This window comes from Manis javanica, chromosome 12 (genome assembly GCF_040802235.1).
Source record: "Manis javanica isolate MJ-LG chromosome 12, MJ_LKY, whole genome shotgun sequence".
Taxonomy (NCBI): Eukaryota; Metazoa; Chordata; class Mammalia; order Pholidota; family Manidae; genus Manis; species Manis javanica.
In genome coordinates, this window is record NC_133167.1 from 31,156,191 (window position 1) to 31,177,782 (window position 21,592).

Below are 21,592 nucleotides of genomic sequence, written 5' to 3' on the forward strand. Positions count from 1 at the left end.
TTTGTTTCAACTCTCATACTCTGTAACTACTAGTGAAACAAAGACCTCTGCAGTAAATGCATTGTTCTCCACAATGAAAATATTTTACTGAGAGGGCATCTTTTGGAGTCAGAAATTTGAGAATAAAGGCCTCCTTCCCACATCTTACCTTCTATAAAAACCTGTAGCTGATTGCACAAGCTTATTTCTTAAGCAAATAGTATTGGGATTGGATAAAGAGAACAGAGAGGACAAAGTATTAAATATGTAGTTTAGTCAGTTAGGAATTGGACTTCAGAACACACACTAAGGCATTAAATTTTGCTGGCAAACTGCTTTCTGGAATGTTTCATATCACATTTAAAAAGTAGAGTTCACTTTATGTCAAAAGCACAGATTAGGAAGAAATTGTTAAATTAGAAGTTCAATGTTTTTATTTCTAGGGAAAAGGGGCTTTTTATTGTTTATACATATTGAATGTATGGTAGAGGGGAAGAGACTATTCAGGTGGTGGTCACTCATTTCTCTGCGGACCATATTTGGGCTATTGCTGTTTTGATTTTGTTGAACAACAATTATACTTGTTTGGAATTTTAGAGGTAATTCTCAGCTGTAACTTCTAAAAAATGTCTTAACAGTTATTTTACTAAGTTGTCCTACAGACTTCTGTGTGGTAAAATTTCTCTGTTAAAACCAATAATCTGAGAATAAATCTTCAAATAGGATGACTGAAAGATGACATCACTTTTAATTTAATCTTAGAGTTTCTCTTAAGTCTAAGTACCTTGGTTAATTCCCCAAATTTAAAGAATCTTGAAATCTATTCAGTACCAATGACAGACCTTTTAACTTACTAATGTAAAAAAAATATTGCTCCAAAGTACACTAGAAAATAAAATTTCTCTCATCTTTTAGGGTAAATGACACAATGCTGCTTTTATAATGTGTACAAAATTATGAATCAATGGTGTCAAAAATTAAATCAAGACTCCTAGTTTACAAATAGTTTGTAGAATAATTTATTTTTTAAAAGATGGGTTTTGAAAGTTATGGTGTGTTAAATTCACATTAAAGTCTTAAACATATACAAATATATATAAAGAAAAACCGATTAAAATTTCCATTTTTCATTGAAAAAAATTTAAGACTGGAGTTCACAATGTCTCTTCTCTCTCAACTAAGGTTTGCCATCTCTCTAAACTATCCTTAATTTTAGTTACCACCCATTTCTTACTAGACACCTACACACCTTTTTACCTTTGTTCTTTGAGAGCTATACAAATTATTTCATTAACCCTAACAATGACTCTTGAGGTAGATTATCTGTATTTCTGGATAAGAAAACCAAAGCTGTCTAGTACCTTGTTTAAGATCACAGAGAGCATTAGATCTCAGATTCAAAAAATGAATAGGAAAAATTCCCTCAAAATAGGACTCTGAAGCCCATCATAGTCTTTATATCCCATCACACTAGACCACTATATACAAAAAAGAAACCTATAATAAAGAGTAACATAGTTCCCAAGCTGTGGTTCTCCAGATAACAACATGTCTTCAAGAGGACCTTAGTACATGAATTATGTAGGAAACCATTAAGAACCAAAAGCTTTAAGTTAATGTTCTAAATAAGAAAAATACTCAAAAGCACCTAACTACCCTAACTATTGCATGGAGGGAACACCAAATATGACAAGTCATCGCTGGAAAAACACCAAAGCCATGGTGTTCAGTTACTTTGGAACACTATTAACTAACTTTCCCTTAACTAAAGGTCTCAGTCAACAAAAATGCATTTCAATGAATTCAACATTTCTGCTTTGCAAATTTAAGTTATATCTTCTAAAACATATACTTAGCTTCTGTATCTTCTAATTATATTTTTCAATTTGAATTAAAATTAACCAGTATTGACTCCATTAGGTCATGTATTTTCTTACTTTGATACATTTCAAATTAATGATAGTTAAGAGCATTACTCTACTGATTATACATCTTAAAAGTATTTTAACCAGTGATGTATTGTCAATAATAAAACTTGCACTTGAAAAAGAATAATTATTTGAAATTTTATTTCAGGTTTTATGGATTTTAATTCAGGCAATTTTACTGCTTTAACTCAAAAATTACGTATGATTAATGTAGAATGGTAAAATTATCAAATTTCTCTCCACTTCTACCAAATTCATAAAATATGGATTAAATATCAAGAATTCAATTAAGAAAATGTTTCAAGCTTCAGGTGGACTAACTTACTATATGCATACAATTCTCGCCATTACAATGCATCACATGGTTAAATGACCACTTCTGTTTCCAAGTTCCTTTCTTAGGACTTAAGTGTAGAGGTTTTCTCATTCTGTTCCTCTAACTATGAAGCTATTCTCCCTCATTGTTCAAAGTGGCAAAGCTTCTAGTTAAACTGACATCTAAATGATAATGACGGGAATAACAGTTAACATTAAGTGGCATTTAATTCTCACAGTCGACGAAGGTGTGGCACAGAGGTTAATAATTAAGTAGCTGAGGCAGGGTTCGAACCCAGTCTCCAAGTTTCAGGGCCCGAATTTTAAAAAGGAGAGTAACCTGAAAACATACCTACTTTCATGATCTCTAATGAAATATTTTTCGCTATTATTTAAATCCTTTGTCATTGTCTATGGTCGACCTAAATATCAGGTGCCTGATAACTGTACATCCTTAAGCAACGTAAAGAAGAAAAAGCTTTAGTTGTCTTCACCTGTACACATACCGCTCTGCCCACAGATTTTGCAATCCAGTTCTGCCTGATTCTAAACTGCTGCCTTTTGAAGACCCCTCTTGGAGTTTTCTGGCGAACGCCTTACAAAGCCACTTTGAGATCTGGATAGTATCTCTCCATCCGTCCTCCCTCAGAGAAACACTAAAATCAATTAGAGTAATTCTCGGGACCACTGACACTAAGACACATGCCTATGGGTAACTTAAAGACAAAAAAGTCAAAAAATGTAGGAGGTGTGGGAGGACGCCTTTCCTCTGATAAAACATAAAATACGAAAGGGCGCATAAAGAGAGAGAAAAAAAAAAGAACCCTCAAAAGCGGGGCGCTGCGCTGCTCGAAGGGAATGGGCGCTCCCGCTAGGGGGTCCGGGTCCTTCCCCGCAACGGTGGCGCGTCCTCGGGCTCAGCAACCCTCCTCAAGAAACCTAACCTCCACCTTTCCCAGCCCGCCTCCCTGGGGCCCGCGAGCCCCGTCCCGGGAGGGGGTCAGTAGGGCTCGTCATGTGGGGCCCCGAAAAAGTCCCGAGGAGAGGCGCACGAGGCGCCACCACAGCCGGGTTGCGGCGGGGGCCGGGGCTGGCGGTCGCTCGGGGACCCGGCAGGTCGGGAGGTGACGAGAGGAGGCAGGAGGAAGAAAGGGGGGTGGGAGGTAGCGTCAGGTCGGTCGGCGCAGACAGCTCTGTCAAACCTCCAACTCCCCCGGTCCCGCCGCCTCCGAGAGCCCTACAGGGCGAGGAGGGAAGTCCACAGAGTGCCGGAGCAGAGGGGAGAAAATCAAAACGAGTCTACTCAACCTCGTCTTGGCTCCGAGGCCCCGCCATGGAGACCAGCACACTGCGCAGGCGCACCCTTTCGAGAGCGCACAGCGCAGTACTGTGAAATAAGACCTCTATCGGCCACCGTCGTCTCTTTCTTTGGTGGTTTCTTGTCATATTCCGACCTCTCACCTGGATCCAAAGCCTGAAGCTAGAGGCTAGAGCCCACGAAAAAATTCGGTAGAATGAGGTTCTGATTGGGGTATGCGTGAGAAAAAAACCCGGCAAGGCTTTAGTAAATTAATGCTGAAGGCTGAGGAAATATGTCTGGAGTCCGGAAGGTTTAATGCACATAAGATATCCTGAGGGCAGCATGGCAAAAATGACTACAATTCCCAGTGGTTACAGCGTCTGAGAAGCGCTGCTTTCTGGGGGTTGTAGTATCTAGGAGTTGCGTTTGCGGTATTGGGCCTAAAGACAATCTCGTGTAAAAAAAAAAAATGGCAAAAGATTTGAATTGGGCCTTTCTGAATTTTCATAATCGGTCACGGGCCTAAATATATTGAAAGAAGCCCAAAAAGATTAAAGGGATACGCCGTCTTTAAGACTATGCTTTACTAATCGACGATTCCTAAATCTAGGAGTAGGTCGTTGATGTTTGTGGGCTGGGTCTCTGTGGAAGGGCAACCTCGTGGTTCCTTCTTGCTGCGACGGGCGAGGAAAGAAAGCGGAAGCCGAGTGTTGGACTGCAGCTCCCCGCTTAACCTGTGCAGTCTAACATTGAACTACCCTTTCTGCAGTCCTAAAAGATCAGAGCGCCTGTCTGACTTCTACTCCTCACGTTTCTGTAGGCAAGTCTGTGTGTAGTCTCCGCAATGGCTCAGCTCCAGACACGCTTCTTCACTGACAACAAGAAGTAAGTAAGCAACCCCCCCCCACGCCCCACTCTTCTCTCCCCTCCTTTACAAAGATGCCTTCGGTGTGACCTTGTGGATCCCCATTTGTCTTTGCGTTCAGTTCACTTCCCCCTCCTCCCCCTTTTTTGCTGGAGTCTTCGCTCGAGCACGTTTTCCGCTAGAATTTATCAGGTCCGACCTTCAAGATCACCGATTCTCTCTCTGCCTAGCTTCTCAGACTCTGTATAATCTGAATTGTGAGTGTTAAAGGGTCCCGAAGGGCTTCAGGTTAGCATCCTGATGGGCCAAGTCGTTCGCTACAGGCTCACTGCTAGTGGTGTTTCAGTTTCTGAAAACACAGCTTCATTTTCTTTTTCTTTTTTTTTGTGATAGATGATGCTTTTCTAAACCAGTGTAGAAAGTGGAGCACTGAATAGGGGGGTTGATAGAATTGGTTTTTGATAAGAACGTGAAGTCAGTTCAGTTACAGATTTGTGTATGTATATGCATGTTCATGTGTGCATATGTGGAGGTATATATATGTATACTTACATGTGTACGTGTGTTTGTATATATAAACATTTTTACTAGTGGTCCCCAGGTCTGTAGTAATCATTTGAAACCCAATTATATTCTTCTGGTGTATATTATACTATTAATGTGTCTCTTCAACTATAATGTAAGTCTGTTGATGATAGGCACTGTGTATTAAGCTTCCCGGACTGACTGAGTCAACAATTTTTGTCAAGTTCAAGTTACAATACAAAAATGTATTGAAAAATACATTTTTTTGTATTAACAAGCTAATGTCAGACATAAGCAAGAAAACTCCCACTTCAATTAAGATTGTATCTTTAATTTTGTGTGTGTAGCTTTATGAGTTAACCTGATAAATCATATTCACTCCCTTGATATTGTTGCTTATATAGTATAGTCTAATACTATATTTAGACTATAGTATATATATAGTCTAAATATTTCTCAAAGAGTGTGTTACAATTGTATAACCACTGTACTTTTTCCAGTTTAAATTTTTATTGAATTGATTCACATGAAGTTTTAAGAAATAATAGACCACTGTTTTGTAACCCCTGAGATAAATGTATAAATGTCTTGTATGGGTAGTGTGTGCACATGCATCCCAGTGTGTATTTAGACTCTCCTAAAAGGTAACAAAACCTGGAAATTAAAGGTCTTGCTTCTTCCTTTCATGAAATATGTTCTTATCAGTAAAATGAGGGAAAAAAAGTTTTATTCACATATGTGTATGTGTATGTGAATTAATGCTACTTTCCCTCCTTCATCTTACCGACCAAAGCAGTTAAATGAAAGGTAGAACCAAAAATTTTTTTCAGCCGCTCTCTTGTATTGTGCCACATTATTGTAGTCAAATTATTTTTATAATTCATACATTGACTTTTTTTTCTCAATGTTTTTTTTTTATTAAGGTATCACTGATATACACCCTTATGAAGATTTCACATGAAAAACATTGTGGTTACTACATTCACCCATATTATCAAGTCCCCCTCATACCCCATTGTAGTTACTGTCCATCAGCATAGTAAGATGCCACAGAGTCACTACTTGTCTTCTCTGTGCTACACTGTCTTCCCCGTGACCCCTGACACACCCTGTGTACCAGTTATGATTCCCTTCAATCCCCTTCTCTCCCTCTCCCTACTCACCCTCCACCACGCCTCCCCTTTGGTAACTGCTAGTGCTGTCTTGGAGTCTGTGAGTCTGCTGCTGTTTTATAGAACCAAAAATTTTAATTCTAGGTTTTGTTACCCTTTGGAGGACCTGAATTACAGCTCACTTTTTTGGTATGATTAATATACAGCCCAAAGCCTTACTGCTGGAAGTGTAGTTCGAGGTCGAGGGGCATCAGCATCCTTGGGGAGCTTGTTAAAAAAGCAGAATCACAGCCTTCCCCCCACACCTGCTGATTTAGAATCTACTTTTTAAGGAGATCTGAAGTCCCCTACCCCATTGTAGCCAAAAAAAGGTATATTGTAGCACGTCTTGATGAGCTTGGTAAATTCTGCTTTAACATCTTGTAAAACTTTTTCATTCCCCAGAACTACAGCCTTAATTCAGGCTTTATATATATTTTTTATTTGGCAACAACTTGATTGAGATGTAATTCACATACAATAGATTTCCCACATGTGAAGTGTCCAGTTTGTTGGTTTTGAGTATATTTGCATAATTGTGCAGCCATCACTACAGTCAATTTTAGAACATTTCTTGTCACCCTTTAGCAATTACCCCCCAATCATTCTAAGCCCCCCAGCTCTAGGCCACTATTGATCTGCCATGTGTCTCTAGATTTGTCCGTTTTGGACATTTCATATAAATAGAATTATATAATATGGGGTCTTTTGTGACTAACTTCTTTCACTTAGAATGTTTTCAAGTTTCATCCATGTTGTAATAGTGTATCTACTTTATTCCTTTTTATAACCAAACAATATTCCATTGTATGGATATACCACATTTTGTTTCCATTGTTTAGTTGTTGGACATTTAGGTTTTTACCACATTTTGGCTATTATGAATAATGGTGATGTGTATATTTGTGTACAAATTTTCATGTGGATGTATCTTCATTCTTCTTGGATATATACTTAGAAGTGAAGTTGCTGGGTCAAATGGTAATTCCACATTTAACTTGATTAAGAATTGCCAGGTTTCTCAAAGCAACTGCACCATTTTATAATCCTACCAGCAATAAATAGAGGTTTATTTCTTCATACCCTCACCAATACTTAGTCTTTTTTGATACAGCTATCCTAGGGGGTGTGAAATGATAATCTCATTTTCATTTGATTTGCATTTCCTTGATGACTTATGATACTGAGCATCTTTTCATACGCCTGTTGGCCATTTGTGTATCTTTTTTGGCGAAATGTTTATTTTGATACTTTACCCATTTAAAAAATTGGGTTATTTTCTTGTTATTGAGTTGTACATTAACCTCATATATTCCAGATACAAGTTCCTTACCAGATATACTATTTGCAAGAATTTTTTTCCCATTCTCTTTTTGTTTCCTAATCTGATTCCTATTGTGTTCCTCTAATCCAGTCTCTACAGTGCTGCCAAATCAGATCTAACTAAAGATTCTGATGATGTTATTCTTTTAACTTGGCTACTACAGTCGTTTCTCATTGCTTAGGGAAACAATTAAAAACTACTTCACACAGTATATAAACTACTCCATGCACATCTCTTTAGCCTTATCTTTGGTCACTGTCTAGAGCAAAGTTATACTTTCTGGAATAGGCTGAGTGGGCAGTTTAATAACCCTGAGTGAGCTGTTGTGTGGCTGCTCCCTCTCCTTTCCTGCACCAGTTCCTCTGTCTACTTGTCTCACCTGGCAAAAACTCACCTTTCTAGAGAGAGCTTAAGAATGCTCTTTTGTGTGGATCTTTGCAGACCCTGCTCTTCGATCCTCTTTTCCTACTGTTTCTGTTCTCAAAGTCTGTTATATCACTATGACATTGCTCTTACATATTTAATTGTATTTGATTGCCAGACTTTAATCCTCAGACCAGAGACATGTTTTAATTTTTTGTTAACCCTATGTAGCAAAATGTCTGAGGTGTATTAGATACCCACTAATGTTTGTTGAATGAATAAATGCACATTTGTTACAATATCTGTAGACTTGATCATATCATTTCTTTTTTATAGATATGCTGTAGATGATGTTCCCTTCTCAATTCCTGCAGCCTCAGAAATTGCTGACCTTAGTAACCTCATCAATAAATTGCTGGAGGCCAAAAATGGTGGGTATATATACTCTGAGGAAGTAGGAGAGGGCATAGTGCCCCTAACCACAGTAAAATTCTTTGAAAATTTTTCTTCTATTTTCTATTTTGGCTTTATAATACTGTATGTATTTTATAATGGTATGGATTTCCCTGTGTCATGATGCTTTAAAATAAAAGTTTTCCGAAAAAGTTATTTCAGTTTAACCTGCTTATAAGGCAATATGGAGATAAACTGGCTGAGATTTAGGAATAAAGATTTTAGTAAAGCAGTTATAATATACAGGTAATCAGATGTGATTGTGCTGGGGAGGGCTGGGTTGGATAGGCATAGGAAAAGCACCACTTGCTGCACTTTGACAAAGCAAATGACAGTATTTGAGTACTTTGTGTAATAATGAATGCCAGTATTAATACTGGTTTAAGTATTATAATTCATTAAAAACTAATTAAAATAAACATGAATATGCAAGAGTATCAATATTTATGATATATTAATCCTATGCTTCTGTATGAAAGTAAATTTTTAGCTCAAAATTCATATGAGTAATGTATGTAAAAATATTCATGAAACAAGATTGGTGAGTTGATAATTGTTGACATTGGGTAATATATGAAGGTTTATTGTATTCTCTACTTTTGCTTGTGTTTGAAATTTTCTATAATAAAATATTTTTTTAAAGTAATGAAACTACAAGAGAAGATTTAAACTTGAAAAATTGAAGATCAGATAAAGTGTGATCTTTAAAAACAATTTGTCAATGAAGTCACATTTAGAGGCAAGCATTTTTTAAACAGATGTTTCAGCTGCTTCAGAGCTTTTTGGTTCTACCATAGTTGGAGGAATGGGGAGGTCACAGTTATAAACTAATAACTAATATTTTCCCCTTCTCCATCTTCAAATAACCCTGTAAGTTTTTGGCTTAAGTTTGAGATGATGTTTTCAAACAACTTGGTGGTGGGGTGGGTGGCAAGGGACAATAAACTTTTCATTCATTACTAGCAAGCTGTAGTTCTCGATTTCAGAGATACTCACATAGCATTTCCTATCAGTCCTCGTCTTTACTTTTATCACAGATATATATTCTGATATGTAGTTACTTTTCTAAATTTCAGAACTGTCATATATTCAACTTGTTGAAAAAGACTTTGAACTAGAATAAAATTTGTTCTTGAAATAGCAGTTTTGCAATACCAGTATATGGTTGTTTGTTATTACCCAAATAGTTGCATATTTTTCTAAACTTGCAGACTAAACATTGGTTGGTCTTTAAATATTGTATTGAATAACTGAGTCATTGCTCTTGAGTTGAGGATGCAAATTATTCAGATTTCAGACTTTTTAAAAGTAGCAATCCAAATAGTCAATGAGGGAATTCTTCTTTCAGAAGGATTATAGCTAATGTAGAAAAATTTTTTAGCATTTTGTAACTCCAAATGAAATAATGAATTTAAGTAGTATTTATCAGTAGCTGTTAAAACCATTAATTAGGTAAAATGCTAATACAGAACATTATGAAGGATGGGATCAGTTTGACATCTGAGCCCAGAGGTGGACCTTTGTATCATAAAAAGATATGTAAGAAGATAATGCACTTCCTGATGTGATACAATGGGAAATGCACAAAACTGTGTGTGCATATTCTTGCCTACCCCTCAGAGGCAAATCTGAAATCTAATCAAGTGTTTAGTGTACAGGATGTGTAGGTAGTAGAGGAACATGTTAAAGGGCACCTTGGAGATGTAATCAGCCAAACCCAGATAGTAAGAAAATACTATAAGACAAATGACTCAGTTTCTTTAACAATAAATGGCAAGGGAAAAAAAAAAGTAGGGGGAACTGCTAAAGATTGAATAAAACATACTAATCAAATATAACGTATGGACTTTGGATGCTGATTCTGAAAAGCTCATTGTAAAAAGACACTCATGAAATAAGGAAATATGAACATTGACTATTTGATAATAAAAAGAATAATTATGAAAATTTTTAACATTGTGATTATTTTTGAACTTCCTGTATTTTAGAAATACATATTAAAGCATTTACAGATGAAATGATGTCATTTCTAAGATTTGTTTTAAAATAAACAGTGGAGGGATGGAGGGAGGAGTATAGGTGATGGTCAATGAGTTAGTAATTAAAGTGTGTGATGGGGATGAGGATTTACTATGTTATTTCTACTTTGTATATGTTTGGAATTTTCTGAAGAATAAAGGTTTTTTTTTTTAAATCAAAATAAGGACACCACCACCACCAAGTTAAAAATTATACCAGTAGAACAAAATATTTCTGTTCTTAAAAATCACATAGTATACTGGGATACATGGCCTGATTATGCCAAGGAGAAATTCTGGAGAAACTCAGAGGCTGCACTGGAATAATAGGTACCTGTTTGTTTGGGGGTTTCTCATATACCTCTGCCAGTACCACTTCAGGTCTTAAGAGTGATCATTTTATTCTGCATTTTCTTTAGCATTCCACAAACACGTGGAGTTTGATTTCCTTATCAAGGGCCAGTTTCTGCGAATGCCCTTGGTCAAACACATAGAAATGGAAAACATCTCATCAGTAAGTTCAAAATGTTTACCTGGTCTGTTTTACTTATGGTATTGGGTATTGTTAGAAAATGTGGGAAAATTTTTGAGAATTAGCCTGAATCTAGCAACCAGGATCCTTTTGAGTATTGTTTTTTCCTAGACATTTGAACTTTAATTTCTATATATTCAATTTTGAAAACCCCTCTTTTCATATGAGAGTTTATTCAAGCAATGCAGATGAATGAATATGGAAAAATACCTTCATTATTTATGGTATAGCTGCCAAGAAAGGGAATGGCAAATTACATGTTTACTACTAATCAAGTTGTACAAAAGATTGTGTACATATAAAAACTTATGATTTACTTTCTTGTGATTTATAGTGACTTACCCCCTTCCTTTAATTTTCAAACTTTATTTATAATTGCTTTTATGATTTAGGGGCAATTTTTAGAACTAGTAAAATATACATAAAATTTGTCATTTTAACCATTTGTAAGTGTACAATTCAGTGGGATTAAGTACATTCACAATATTGTTCAATCATCAATACTATCCATTTCCAGAACTTCTTCATCATTCTAAGAAGTTCTATACTCACTAGAAAATGTGCTTTTATGATTTTATATTTTAAAGTTTATTGTGCTAAAAGTGGGGAAAAAATGTTTTGTTAGGTCAAAGTTTTTTATCTTTTGTATGGTTCCATATTTTCTGGGTTATGAAGGGGACTAGCATGGAAGACATATTAAGCTGGGGTTCCTTTGTCTTGATAATTTACTATTCTAAAACCGTACCACCTAATTGAGTCCTGGTTTCTCTCTGCCTAGGAAGAGGTTGTGGAACTAGAATATGTGGAGAAGTACACTGCACCTCAGCCAGAGCAATGCTTGTTGCATGATGATTGGATCAGTTCAATCAAAGGGGAGGAGGAATGGTATTATCAGATAAATGTTGTTTTCTTATGCTAGCTCCACCAGTCTTTTTAAGAGCACTCTGAATATTTATCTCTGATTCACTGTTCTTTGTAAAAGTAATTTTGTGATACATAATAATCAGTGACCATGTCAAAGATCATTACATTCAGGAAGAATCGTATCTATTAACAGGTTGTCTTTCTATCTTAAGGTATTATGATGACACTTGTCGTATTGAATAGTCAGTTGTTTAATAGGGCATTTATTTGATTTGGGTAAACATACCCAAATTATATCTTTTCAGACCAAAGATATAATTTGTTTCATAGAAGGAAAACAAGTTTTTTAACCTCAGATTTGTTGGCCTATACTGTGAAGATGCGGTTCATGCTATGTTAGGGCTGGAAAGGGCAGACTGGACTCAAGAAGGTATGGGTGGCTCAGAACAACCCCTCACTATCCTCACTTTTAGAAAAATACCTCAAAAGTAGATCACAGTAGGAGCTTATACCTTTCAAAGAGTGTCTCCCCATAGTTACAACGCCAGTTATATTTTTACTGATTTTTTTACTTTAAATGGTTTTACTTTTTCTATTTAGTGGTTTTCACTAGTTAAGTACAGAGGATCCAGTTAGGCTTTATAAGCAATTTGCTGAGCTTCCCTGAGAATGGTAGTATTTACAACAATAATATAAATGAAATCTACAGTTTGTCAGTTATATTTTTATTTTTTATTTTTAGGAGGTCAGGAAAAAAATAAAATGCCTTTCCATGTATTCTAATGTGTTTTGAAATCTTAGTCTTCATATTAAAGAAAAATTTTTAAAATATAATCTTCAAGGTTTACTTTGTCAAGGTGTACTTTTGCCTTAGATATATAATTGATGTCAGGGTTTTGAAAAAGCTTTTTTTTTTGTGTTTAATAGCATTTTTTTCTCCTCGTAGGATCTTGACTGGTTCTTATGATAAGACTTCCCGGATCTGGTCCTTGGAAGGAAAGTCAATAATGACGATTGTGGGACATACAGACGTTGTAAAAGATGTGGCCTGGGTGAAAAAAGGTTAGGACTCTGCCTGAACTTAGAGAAATACTAGATAAGGAATTGGACATAAGCCATTTCAAGTGCTAGCACAGAATGGAGATGGGGGACAAAGTGCCTCATGCCTGAGTTGTTGAGGTCTTTCAAAAATACAGCATTCAGGAAGAAAAGGATTATATTAGAAAATCCATTAATTGGTTGAAGTGAATCCTTAATAAAATTATAACATAATAAATTATAATGTAAGTTGATATTGGGTGTGTTAAACTAATATATTTTACAGTATTTTTGAGTACTCTTCCCTTTATATTATACCTTAGCTTCTTTTCCAAAGCTAGCTATATAAGCTCTTTTCTCTTTTTAACCTCTTTCCAATAACAAAAAATTCAATTCTTCAGTTTCAGATATAGTGTATTTAAAATTCTTGTATTAGTTTGTTTCTTATTCTTGTTCAGACCGTTTGTCTTGCCTCCTCCTGAGCGCCTCTATGGATCAGACCATTCTCCTGTGGGAATGGAATGTAGAAAGAAACAAAGTGAAAGCCCTCCACTGCTGCAGAGGTCATGCTGGAAGTGTGGACTCCATAGCTGTTGATAGCACAGGAACTAAAGTAAGTAGCTAGTGTGTTACTGGTACTGTTGAAATAGAATTTGAGCTGCTTGTGCCAGAGAATTTTTTCTTAATATACTCACTGGCCTGGTTTCATACAATTGGCGAATAAAGAATGTAATTTCAAACCAAAATACTCATATGATAAGAGATACAAAGGTTTACGTCCTCAGTCTGGATATTGGATCTCTCTGGTTTAGAACTTCATATAAATAGCAGAAACTTTAAGAAATCAAGTTAAACAAGCAATGTAACCTTATGTAACCTTAAATCATACTGACTAACATTTTCAATCTTTTCAGCCACTCAGTGCTGTCTAGTTGATCATCTAAGCCTTAGCATACACTGAGTTTAGTGTTAATAATGGTTAAAATAATAGTTGTTTTACTATTATTGCTGATCTACTCTATGATGACAAAATAGTAAAAGTTAGTTAAAAGGAAACAATCGTGAGGGCACCACTTTTAAGAGTGGTTTACAAACTCTCTTACTATTTGAAAGTTACCTAATTCACATTGAAGTATTCTGGGTTTAAGAGTGTTTCTTCAGCATTTCTTTGCCACTTAGCAGAGGACATTTGATGCATTCAAAAGTAAAGACTTAGAATTATTCTTAAGTGAGTCATAAAAAAGGTTTACATGTTGTTGAATCAAAATTTAAGAGAATGAACTGTACCCTGTCTTTTGGCAAGATGATGGAAACTAATCTTGAGGTTTTTTTCGGCTTAAAAGACTGGAGATGCAGGAAGGATGATGCATTTGGGTCTCAGGAACCACTGGAGGGGAGGCTTGAATGGCTGTCACACCTTCTCCCTCTCTTACATCCCCAAGTTGACTTTAATCTTACCTCAAATGAGCTTTCTTCAAATGGCAGTAAAACCAGGCCTTCAGTATTCCCAGGTTTTACATCCTATACCATCGGTCCCTGGAAAAAGACTAACATCAATTCTCTGGAACACAAGTTTGCAAAAAAAGGTCCTGAAGAAGGAAGAGACCTATTGGCAAAATGTATGCCAGTTGTCCACCCTGATCTAAACAACTGTGGCCAGGGCACAAGGCCATAAAAATACAGCTCCTTCAATAGCCATGACATCAACTTGCAGAGACCAGGAAGCCATGCAAATGATACCACAGTACTAAAGGATTTCAGAGCAAAATAAAGGTTTTGAGTTATAAATAGCAGAAAAAACAGGGCAAATAATACAATGGGCTATATTATATACTCTTTTTCCCTTCATATATGTCTGTTTAGTTCTGCAGTGGCTCCTGGGATAAGATGCTAAAGATCTGGTCTACAGGTAAATTAAATATTTATTTTACTTTGATTTGTTAATGTTGTTTCAAGAATTTCAGTGAAAGAGGGCTGAATCTATATTTAAAAGAGGCAAAACCAAAACCCATATTTTGCCATAAAAATGGGTCAGAGTATTTTAGGACACAGAGGAATATAGTACAGAGATAAATTAGTATATATTTTTATGTTTCAAAATGTTTCTGTCCCACCCACCCCTTTACTTACTGGCTGTGGCACTGAATTTGCACTGAATTGCTGCAAGTAACCAACAGCATGTTTGGTGCAAGGAATGTACTGCCTTAGGTCTCAGAGTTCCCTTATTCAGGAACCTGGAAATAAACAAAAGTACCTTCTGAGTCACTTTGATACACTTTACTGTTAGAGAAATTTCTTAGGCTGGTTTAAATGTAGATTAAAAGGAACAATTGGAGGAGAAAGAGGGAGGACTCCAAGAGGAAAGTACCTTGATAGTAGTAAAAAGACATTGATAGAAGAAAAGAAGGGGGGTAAACCCACAGATACTTGTAAAAAACCTAGTAATCTAGAACTGTTTATTGCACAAACAGATCAGAATACTGCTGTTGCTTCTTGAGGGAATTGCTGTATTGTAGCTAATACTCTAAACAGAGTTCACAAAGTAGAGTTGGGGAGATCAAGAAAAGCTTAGATTTAAATAATTATTTGTAAGATGGCAGGAAATAGATAAACCATTTCAGTAGATTATCCAAAAATACTTCAGGCAAACAGTTTTGAGATAGGAAGTGGTTTGTTTAGAAATTTCCCTTTTGTGGAATTTTTTTTTTTTTTTTAGTGCTGGGTAAATGAGATATTATATGTGATTACTTGTTTCTCTTAAGGTTCTTACAGTAAGTCTAGGAAAAGCAGATTAATAAAAAACCTACAAAACATTAAAATCTATGGTTTTCCATCTGGGTTTGCTACCTAGTCAAATGTGTAACATTTTTTTTTTAAATCAAGCAAAAAGTAAATATCTGTCAAACACTGTTATTTCATTGTTAAACAGAAAAGTGAAATAGTCAAGAAGACTAAACATGCCTGGAATGAATTTCCTCCTAATGTGTTAGTTTACCTTGTCATTCCCTTATTCATGATACAAGTGCAATGTGATCACAACTCTCATACAAGTAATAGTGAGCAGCTTTTCACAGGTATGGTAAAGTGATGAGTATGCATGATTTTAAAGACAGCAAGATAGCAAACTGGTTAGGTTTTAGGACTTTAATATTTTTTTTTTTACTTTATCCTTTTGGAAGACTGGTAACCCAGATACTGTTTTTATATATGATTTTCTATTAATCAAAATAGGAATATCCATTCCCTAACCAGTGGAAGTAACATGGAGAATATATATACCTAGAAATAAGAGAATTCTTTGAGACTGTTTGCAATTAACATTTGCCATAAAAATCAAATCTAATTCTCCACGGTACAGTCCCTACAGATGAAGATGATGAAATGGAGGAATCCACGCATCGACCAAGAAAGAAACAGAAAACAGAGCAATTGGGACTAACAAGGGCAAGTATTTGTGAGAACTGACTGTGTGGCTGAGGTCTGTATTGAAAAACGTATGGACATTTAATATAATCTTCCCTATTTAAATTTCCTTTTGCCTTGCCTTGCTGCTTCCATAATTATGCTTTCTTTCAGATTTGTGAACTTTTATTGTGAGTACTGTATACTGTACAATATTTATGAGTCTTCAAAAGTAGTAGCATTGTATTAGACTTGCAGATTGGTGGGCTATTTCCCATTTGATAGTTATGAATAAAACTGCTATTAACATTTGTGGACAAGTTTTTGTGTGAACCTGAGTTCATTTTTCTTGGGTAGATACCTAGGAATGGAATTGCTTATTCACGTAAGTTTACCTATTATTTTTAGCATGCAACTTTCTATCCTAGAGGTTCTGATAGAATACTTTTATGTTACCTTCTTTTCATTTTGTTTTGGATCACAGCAAAAGTTTTCCTGCTCTTCACTTCTCTATCAGATTTCTTTATTTCTTTCAGGAAATTATTAGAGCTGGAAGAGAGTTTATAGAGATAATTTGGTCCAGGAGTTGGCAAACTATAGCCCAACACCTGATTTGGCTGTGGCCTATTTTTGTACTACAGAGAGCTAAGAATGGTTTTTACATTTTTAAGGGGTTTTGAAAACAAAGAAGAATATGCAACAGATACTGTAAGGCTAAATTTCCTGGACTTTTACTGAAAAACGCTAGTTTAACCTCCTCATATTACAGATGACATAATATAACATAATATTTAAGGAGGATAAATGTAACAAAGTTTACAAAAGCAGATTAACTGTCTCCCATTCAGAATTCTTTCCTTCTCTCTTTTACATGTTCTCTGTATTTAGTTCTCTGTACTTAGTTTGTGGATTTTGAGACACTAGGAGGTAATTATATAAATATACCAGTAATTATGTATTTATAAAAAAATAATTACAAGTATAATTACAAATGTTACAAATTTATTGGAGGAATAAATAAGCCATGGATATCATTTAATTAGATAAAAGGACTTAAGATGCTGAGGAAATGAAGTGGTTAGAATAACTCACTGAGGTTGATTTACCTGGAAGTCATGTAGAGAATGGTAGCACCTTGACTCAACCCGAGATCTCTCTGACCACAGAGCTTTTTCTGCTAACTTGTATATATGATATATATATATGTGAGAATAAAGTTAGTGTTATATTTCTCCAAAAGAAAAAAAATAGAATAGATGGGAAAGCAGAATATAGTGGAAAGACTGCAAACTTGGATAATATTTGGGTTCAAACTTAAATCTGCTCTTATAGGCTATATGACCTTGGCCAGGTTATGTTTCTCAGCTTCAGTGTCCTCATCTATAAAATGTAAACAGAACTACCTATCTTGGAGATTTGTTGTAAAGAAAAAATATGGCAAGATATGAAAATAAAAACACCTGGCAAATTATCTGCATTTGGGCTTCAGAAGTAACGACGACTATTATTGTTGGAATTATTCTAAACTGAAAATGCTTTCCCTTTTGGGTGTCTTTCATTTCTAGACTCCCATAGTGACCCTCTCTGGCCACAAGGAACCAGTTTCTTCAGTACTCTGGTCAGATGCTGAAGAAATCTGCAGTGCGTCTTGGGATCACACAATTCGAGTGTGGGATGTTATGTCTGGCAGCCTAAAGTCAACTTTGGTAAGACTTTTAAGTTCCTTGATCAGTGGTTCTCTGATTAACTTTGAGCTTCTAAGTGATAAACAAAAGATGGTTACGTTTAATCCACCACAATTAAATGTTTTTTCTTTTTCAGACAGGAAATAAAGTGTTTAATTGTATCTCCTATTCTCCACTTTGTAAACGCTTAGCGTCTGGAAGCACGGATCGGCATATCAGACTGTGGGATCCCCGAACTAAAGGTGAGTTATGTAAACCACTGGAGAAATATGTGTAAATAATGCCAGTTTCTCCCCTCACTACAGGTGTGTATAAAAAGATAAATTTTCTACAAAATTTTTTTTGGGTTCTACCTACCTTTCTTTTCTAAAATTTAATAATTGTCTTTTTTTTCATTTTGTTCAGATGGTTCTTTGGTGTCATTATCCCTAACCTCACATACAGGCTGGGTCACATCAGTAAAATGGTCTCCTACCCACGAACAGCAACTGATTTCAGGTTCTTTAGATAACATTGTCAAGCTGTGGGATACAAGAAGGTATGTCCTATTTATGATTGATAAAAGAAATATATCAATTATTTGTTGTATACAGGGAACATGAAATGAATATTGAAATGATTATCTAAAAGCAGAAGGGTAAAAAAAGGTTCTTGCTCATATGACCTGATAGGATATTGATATCAAAAACAAAAGCCAGGGTTGAAGGAAGTTTCATATTAATAGTTGCTTTTCTGCATTCTGAAAAAATCCTGAACCTTAATGTAAATACAATAAATATTATAGAAGTGGAAGGCCAGTGGAATTGTAATCAAATTATAGAGTTAATAGAAAATTAAATAAAAATATGTATTTTAAAAGATAACCAGATATTAAAGGTTTTTTTCTTGATACTAGTATACAAAGTGTATTTCCTAATAAAATGCATATATAATTTATTTACATATTTTAATAAGTAGAATAGAGAGGCATTAAATCAAATACCTGTTTGCTATTGTTTACCTTAAATCTGCATTCTAAAACTTTGTACTACCTTATAATACATGACTTGTCTATATTTAGAAGGTATATACATTTGAAGTGGGTCCTTTATGTAGCATTTAACATATAGTTCTCATAATAGTAGTAATACTATGAGAAAAGTAAAGCAGAGTAAAGGTACACTTCTTTAGGGAAGTTCTCTCTTTGAAAATGATATTCTAGTAGTGGATTGAACAGTGTGAATGCTTGGACTGAGGTAGATGGAACAGCACATAAGGTGGGGGAAAATCCTGGCATGTTGGCAAAAAGAGAGCCAGTGTCGATGGAATGGAGTAAGCAAGGAGGAGAGTTGAAGGACATGAGGCAGGTAGTGGTATATCAAACAGGACCTTGTAGGCCATAGTAAGAAATTTGGATTCCATTCTAAGTGTAACAGGGAAGTCTTTGGAGGGTTTTAAGCAGGGGAAGAAGAATGGAAGGAGAAAGGCAAAGATTGTAATTTAAGAGACAGATGATGGTGATTTGGACTACAGTGGTAGCATTAGATGTAAATAGTTGGAATCTAGGTATATTTTGAAGATGGCTTTTTGACAGGACTGGCTCATGGATTGAATATGGATATGGAATCAAGGATTATGTCCATATTTTCTGCCTAAGCAACTGGATGATGAGTGTTGCTGTTTACTGTGATGGGAAAGAGTAGGAAAATAGGTTTATGAGTTAAAATCAAGAGCTTTGTTTTGATTGTTTTAAATCTGTAGTGCTCATAAGACATCCAGATAGATGTCAGATAATTGGATGTACATGGCAAAATTAGGAGAATATTGGGCTAAAGACATAAATTTGGGAGTTATCCGCATACAGATGGATAGACAGGGATATGTAAAGTCACGAATTGGGAGTAAAAGAATAGTAGTCAAGAAAGTGTGAAAATGGTTCTGATTATAAATAAATTTTTATAAATAAATAGCACTTTTCCTAAATATGTTTGTTGCAGTTAATCTTCATAGTCTGCTAATGATATAGGAAAAATAGGATAGGTGGTCAAGTTAACGCTCAGATTTTAAGATGAAGTGGTTATTGGGGCAAAGATAGTAAACTCAGGTTTTCAGAAGAGTGTTAGTGATTATTCATATATGTTTATTTCTTTTAATACTATGAAGTACATAATACTTTCATTTTTAGTTGCAAGGCTCCTCTCTATGATCTGGCTGCTCATGAAGACAAAGTTCTGAGTGTAGACTGGACAGACACAGGGGTAAGAATTGATTAGCTATTTGTTGAAGGGGAAAATACATTATTAAGATAAATCTTGTTTTATGGAGTTATTAGTCTCAATATAGCTGATATTTATAATTCTGTATTCTAAGTCTCCCTTAATATTAAAATCTCACATCTCATCAAAGAAGAAACAGATGTCTTTTAATATTAGTAAAATTTGAAAATTTTAAAGTTTTTTTGTCAGAATATTTTAATGAAATGTTTTAAATCTATAAACTTGCTTTTTCAGACTAATTGGATCAAAGTATTTCCCACTTAGAAAAAACCATATAAGTCTGGATTATAAAATGTGTTTAAAGAATTGCAGTTTGTGTGTGTGTGTGTGTGTGTGTGTATCACATCCATACCCATATTGCCTGTACTCATATTGCCTAGGAATTCTTTCCAAATGCAGGTCCTAGGGCTACTTGAATAATTTGTAATACCCATTTACCCACAAACAATATACTGTCCTTTAAAAACTTAATTGTGTTAAATAGGTAAAACCATATCACCCATCCCTCACACTTCTAAATTTTATTACAGTTCTTAGCAAATGCTTCACAGAAAGTACAATAGCATTTCATGCCTCAACCAAAATCAAATGATGACTTTTAAAGTTTTAATATGCTATAGTGTAATGATAGTGAAAACTGATATAATTGTTCCATTAAGTATTAACTCTCAATGCAAGTTAGCTGCTCATCCATAATTACTTTTGTAATCAGAACCATCAGTATTTAATTGTTTAGCTATCACATGAAATAATTATGTTTACTTGTGCATTTGTTTTTTTCTCTCCTTTTATCCAGTTACTTCTGAGTGGAGGAGCAGACAATAAATTGTATTCCTACCGATATTCACCAACCACTTCCCATGTCGGGGCATGAAAGTGAATGATAAATTTAACTACAGACATTCTTTCTATAAATGAAACTGATAGAGAATCCTCAGATGACAGCTGTGCAGATTCAGAAAGCAGCCCTTTAAAGTTTATACAGTGTTTTCAGCCTTGATAATAGGTTTCATTGTCTTTTTCATTGCTTTGTATTTATTATACAGCATTTGTGTTTATAAAACATAAAATGTGGCCTGCATTTTCTGCCTTCTGCAAATTCTTAAGACTAAATGGAGTTTTTTATTTCTTTTTGAAGATACTGGTTTAAATTATGATTTGCTTTTGAAATACTATAAAAGCACATATTAAAAACACAGTAATTGTCCAGATTTTTATTTCTGATGGCAAAATCTAAGTTTTTAAAGTTAGCTGTTTAAAAAATATTTTCAAACAGGATCTTTAAAAACTAACACATTTTACTAGAGAAGAAAATGAGAAGTAAAATGTTTGCTGAATACTTTATGTCTAACTGTATGACATTGTATTCAGAACATTAAAACATAAACATACAGATGTTGCCAATTTATTAAGAATTTGTTGAAATGGTTTATGTGAAGTACTTTGTATTAAAAGTATCTCAGAAGCCTTTAGAATTTGCATACAGATTTCATGATAACCAGGAATTTCCCTAACCTACCGTGTATGTAGATGAGAATAGAATCTTTAGATAAAACTTAGTCTGTATTCAATAATAAAACATTCCATAAATTTTA

The 21,592-nt window shown here is 35.0% G+C and overlaps 2 protein-coding genes across 7 annotated transcripts in view; one reads left to right on the plus strand and one right to left on the minus strand.

The window, feature by feature from the left end:
• CARF (calcium responsive transcription factor) overlaps window positions 1-3,621 on the minus strand; it is a 126,195-nt gene extending 122,574 nt beyond the window's left edge. For 5 of the 6 annotated variants that reach the window (XM_073218325.1, XM_037009211.2, XM_073218322.1 and 2 more), the window contains exon 1: window positions 3,531-3,621. The gene's annotated coding sequence lies outside the window, so the exon portion shown is untranslated. Of the gene's footprint in view, window positions 1-2,716 lie in introns of all 6 variants that reach the window. The other variant, XM_073218323.1, reaches the window with a different exon arrangement.
• Window positions 3,622-3,974: 353 nt separating this feature from the next.
• WDR12 (WD repeat domain 12) lies at window positions 3,975-21,592 on the plus strand. The gene is made up of 13 exons (XM_017652853.3): window positions 3,975-4,407; window positions 8,087-8,181; window positions 10,641-10,735; window positions 11,532-11,638; window positions 12,564-12,679; window positions 13,114-13,268; window positions 14,519-14,564; window positions 16,014-16,099; window positions 17,623-17,763; window positions 17,879-17,984; window positions 18,148-18,280; window positions 19,907-19,979; window positions 20,794-21,592. Exons 1-13 carry the CDS (start codon window positions 4,367-4,369, stop codon window positions 20,869-20,871), a joined length of 1,272 nt encoding a protein of 423 aa, XP_017508342.1. The 5' UTR covers window positions 3,975-4,366; the 3' UTR covers window positions 20,872-21,592.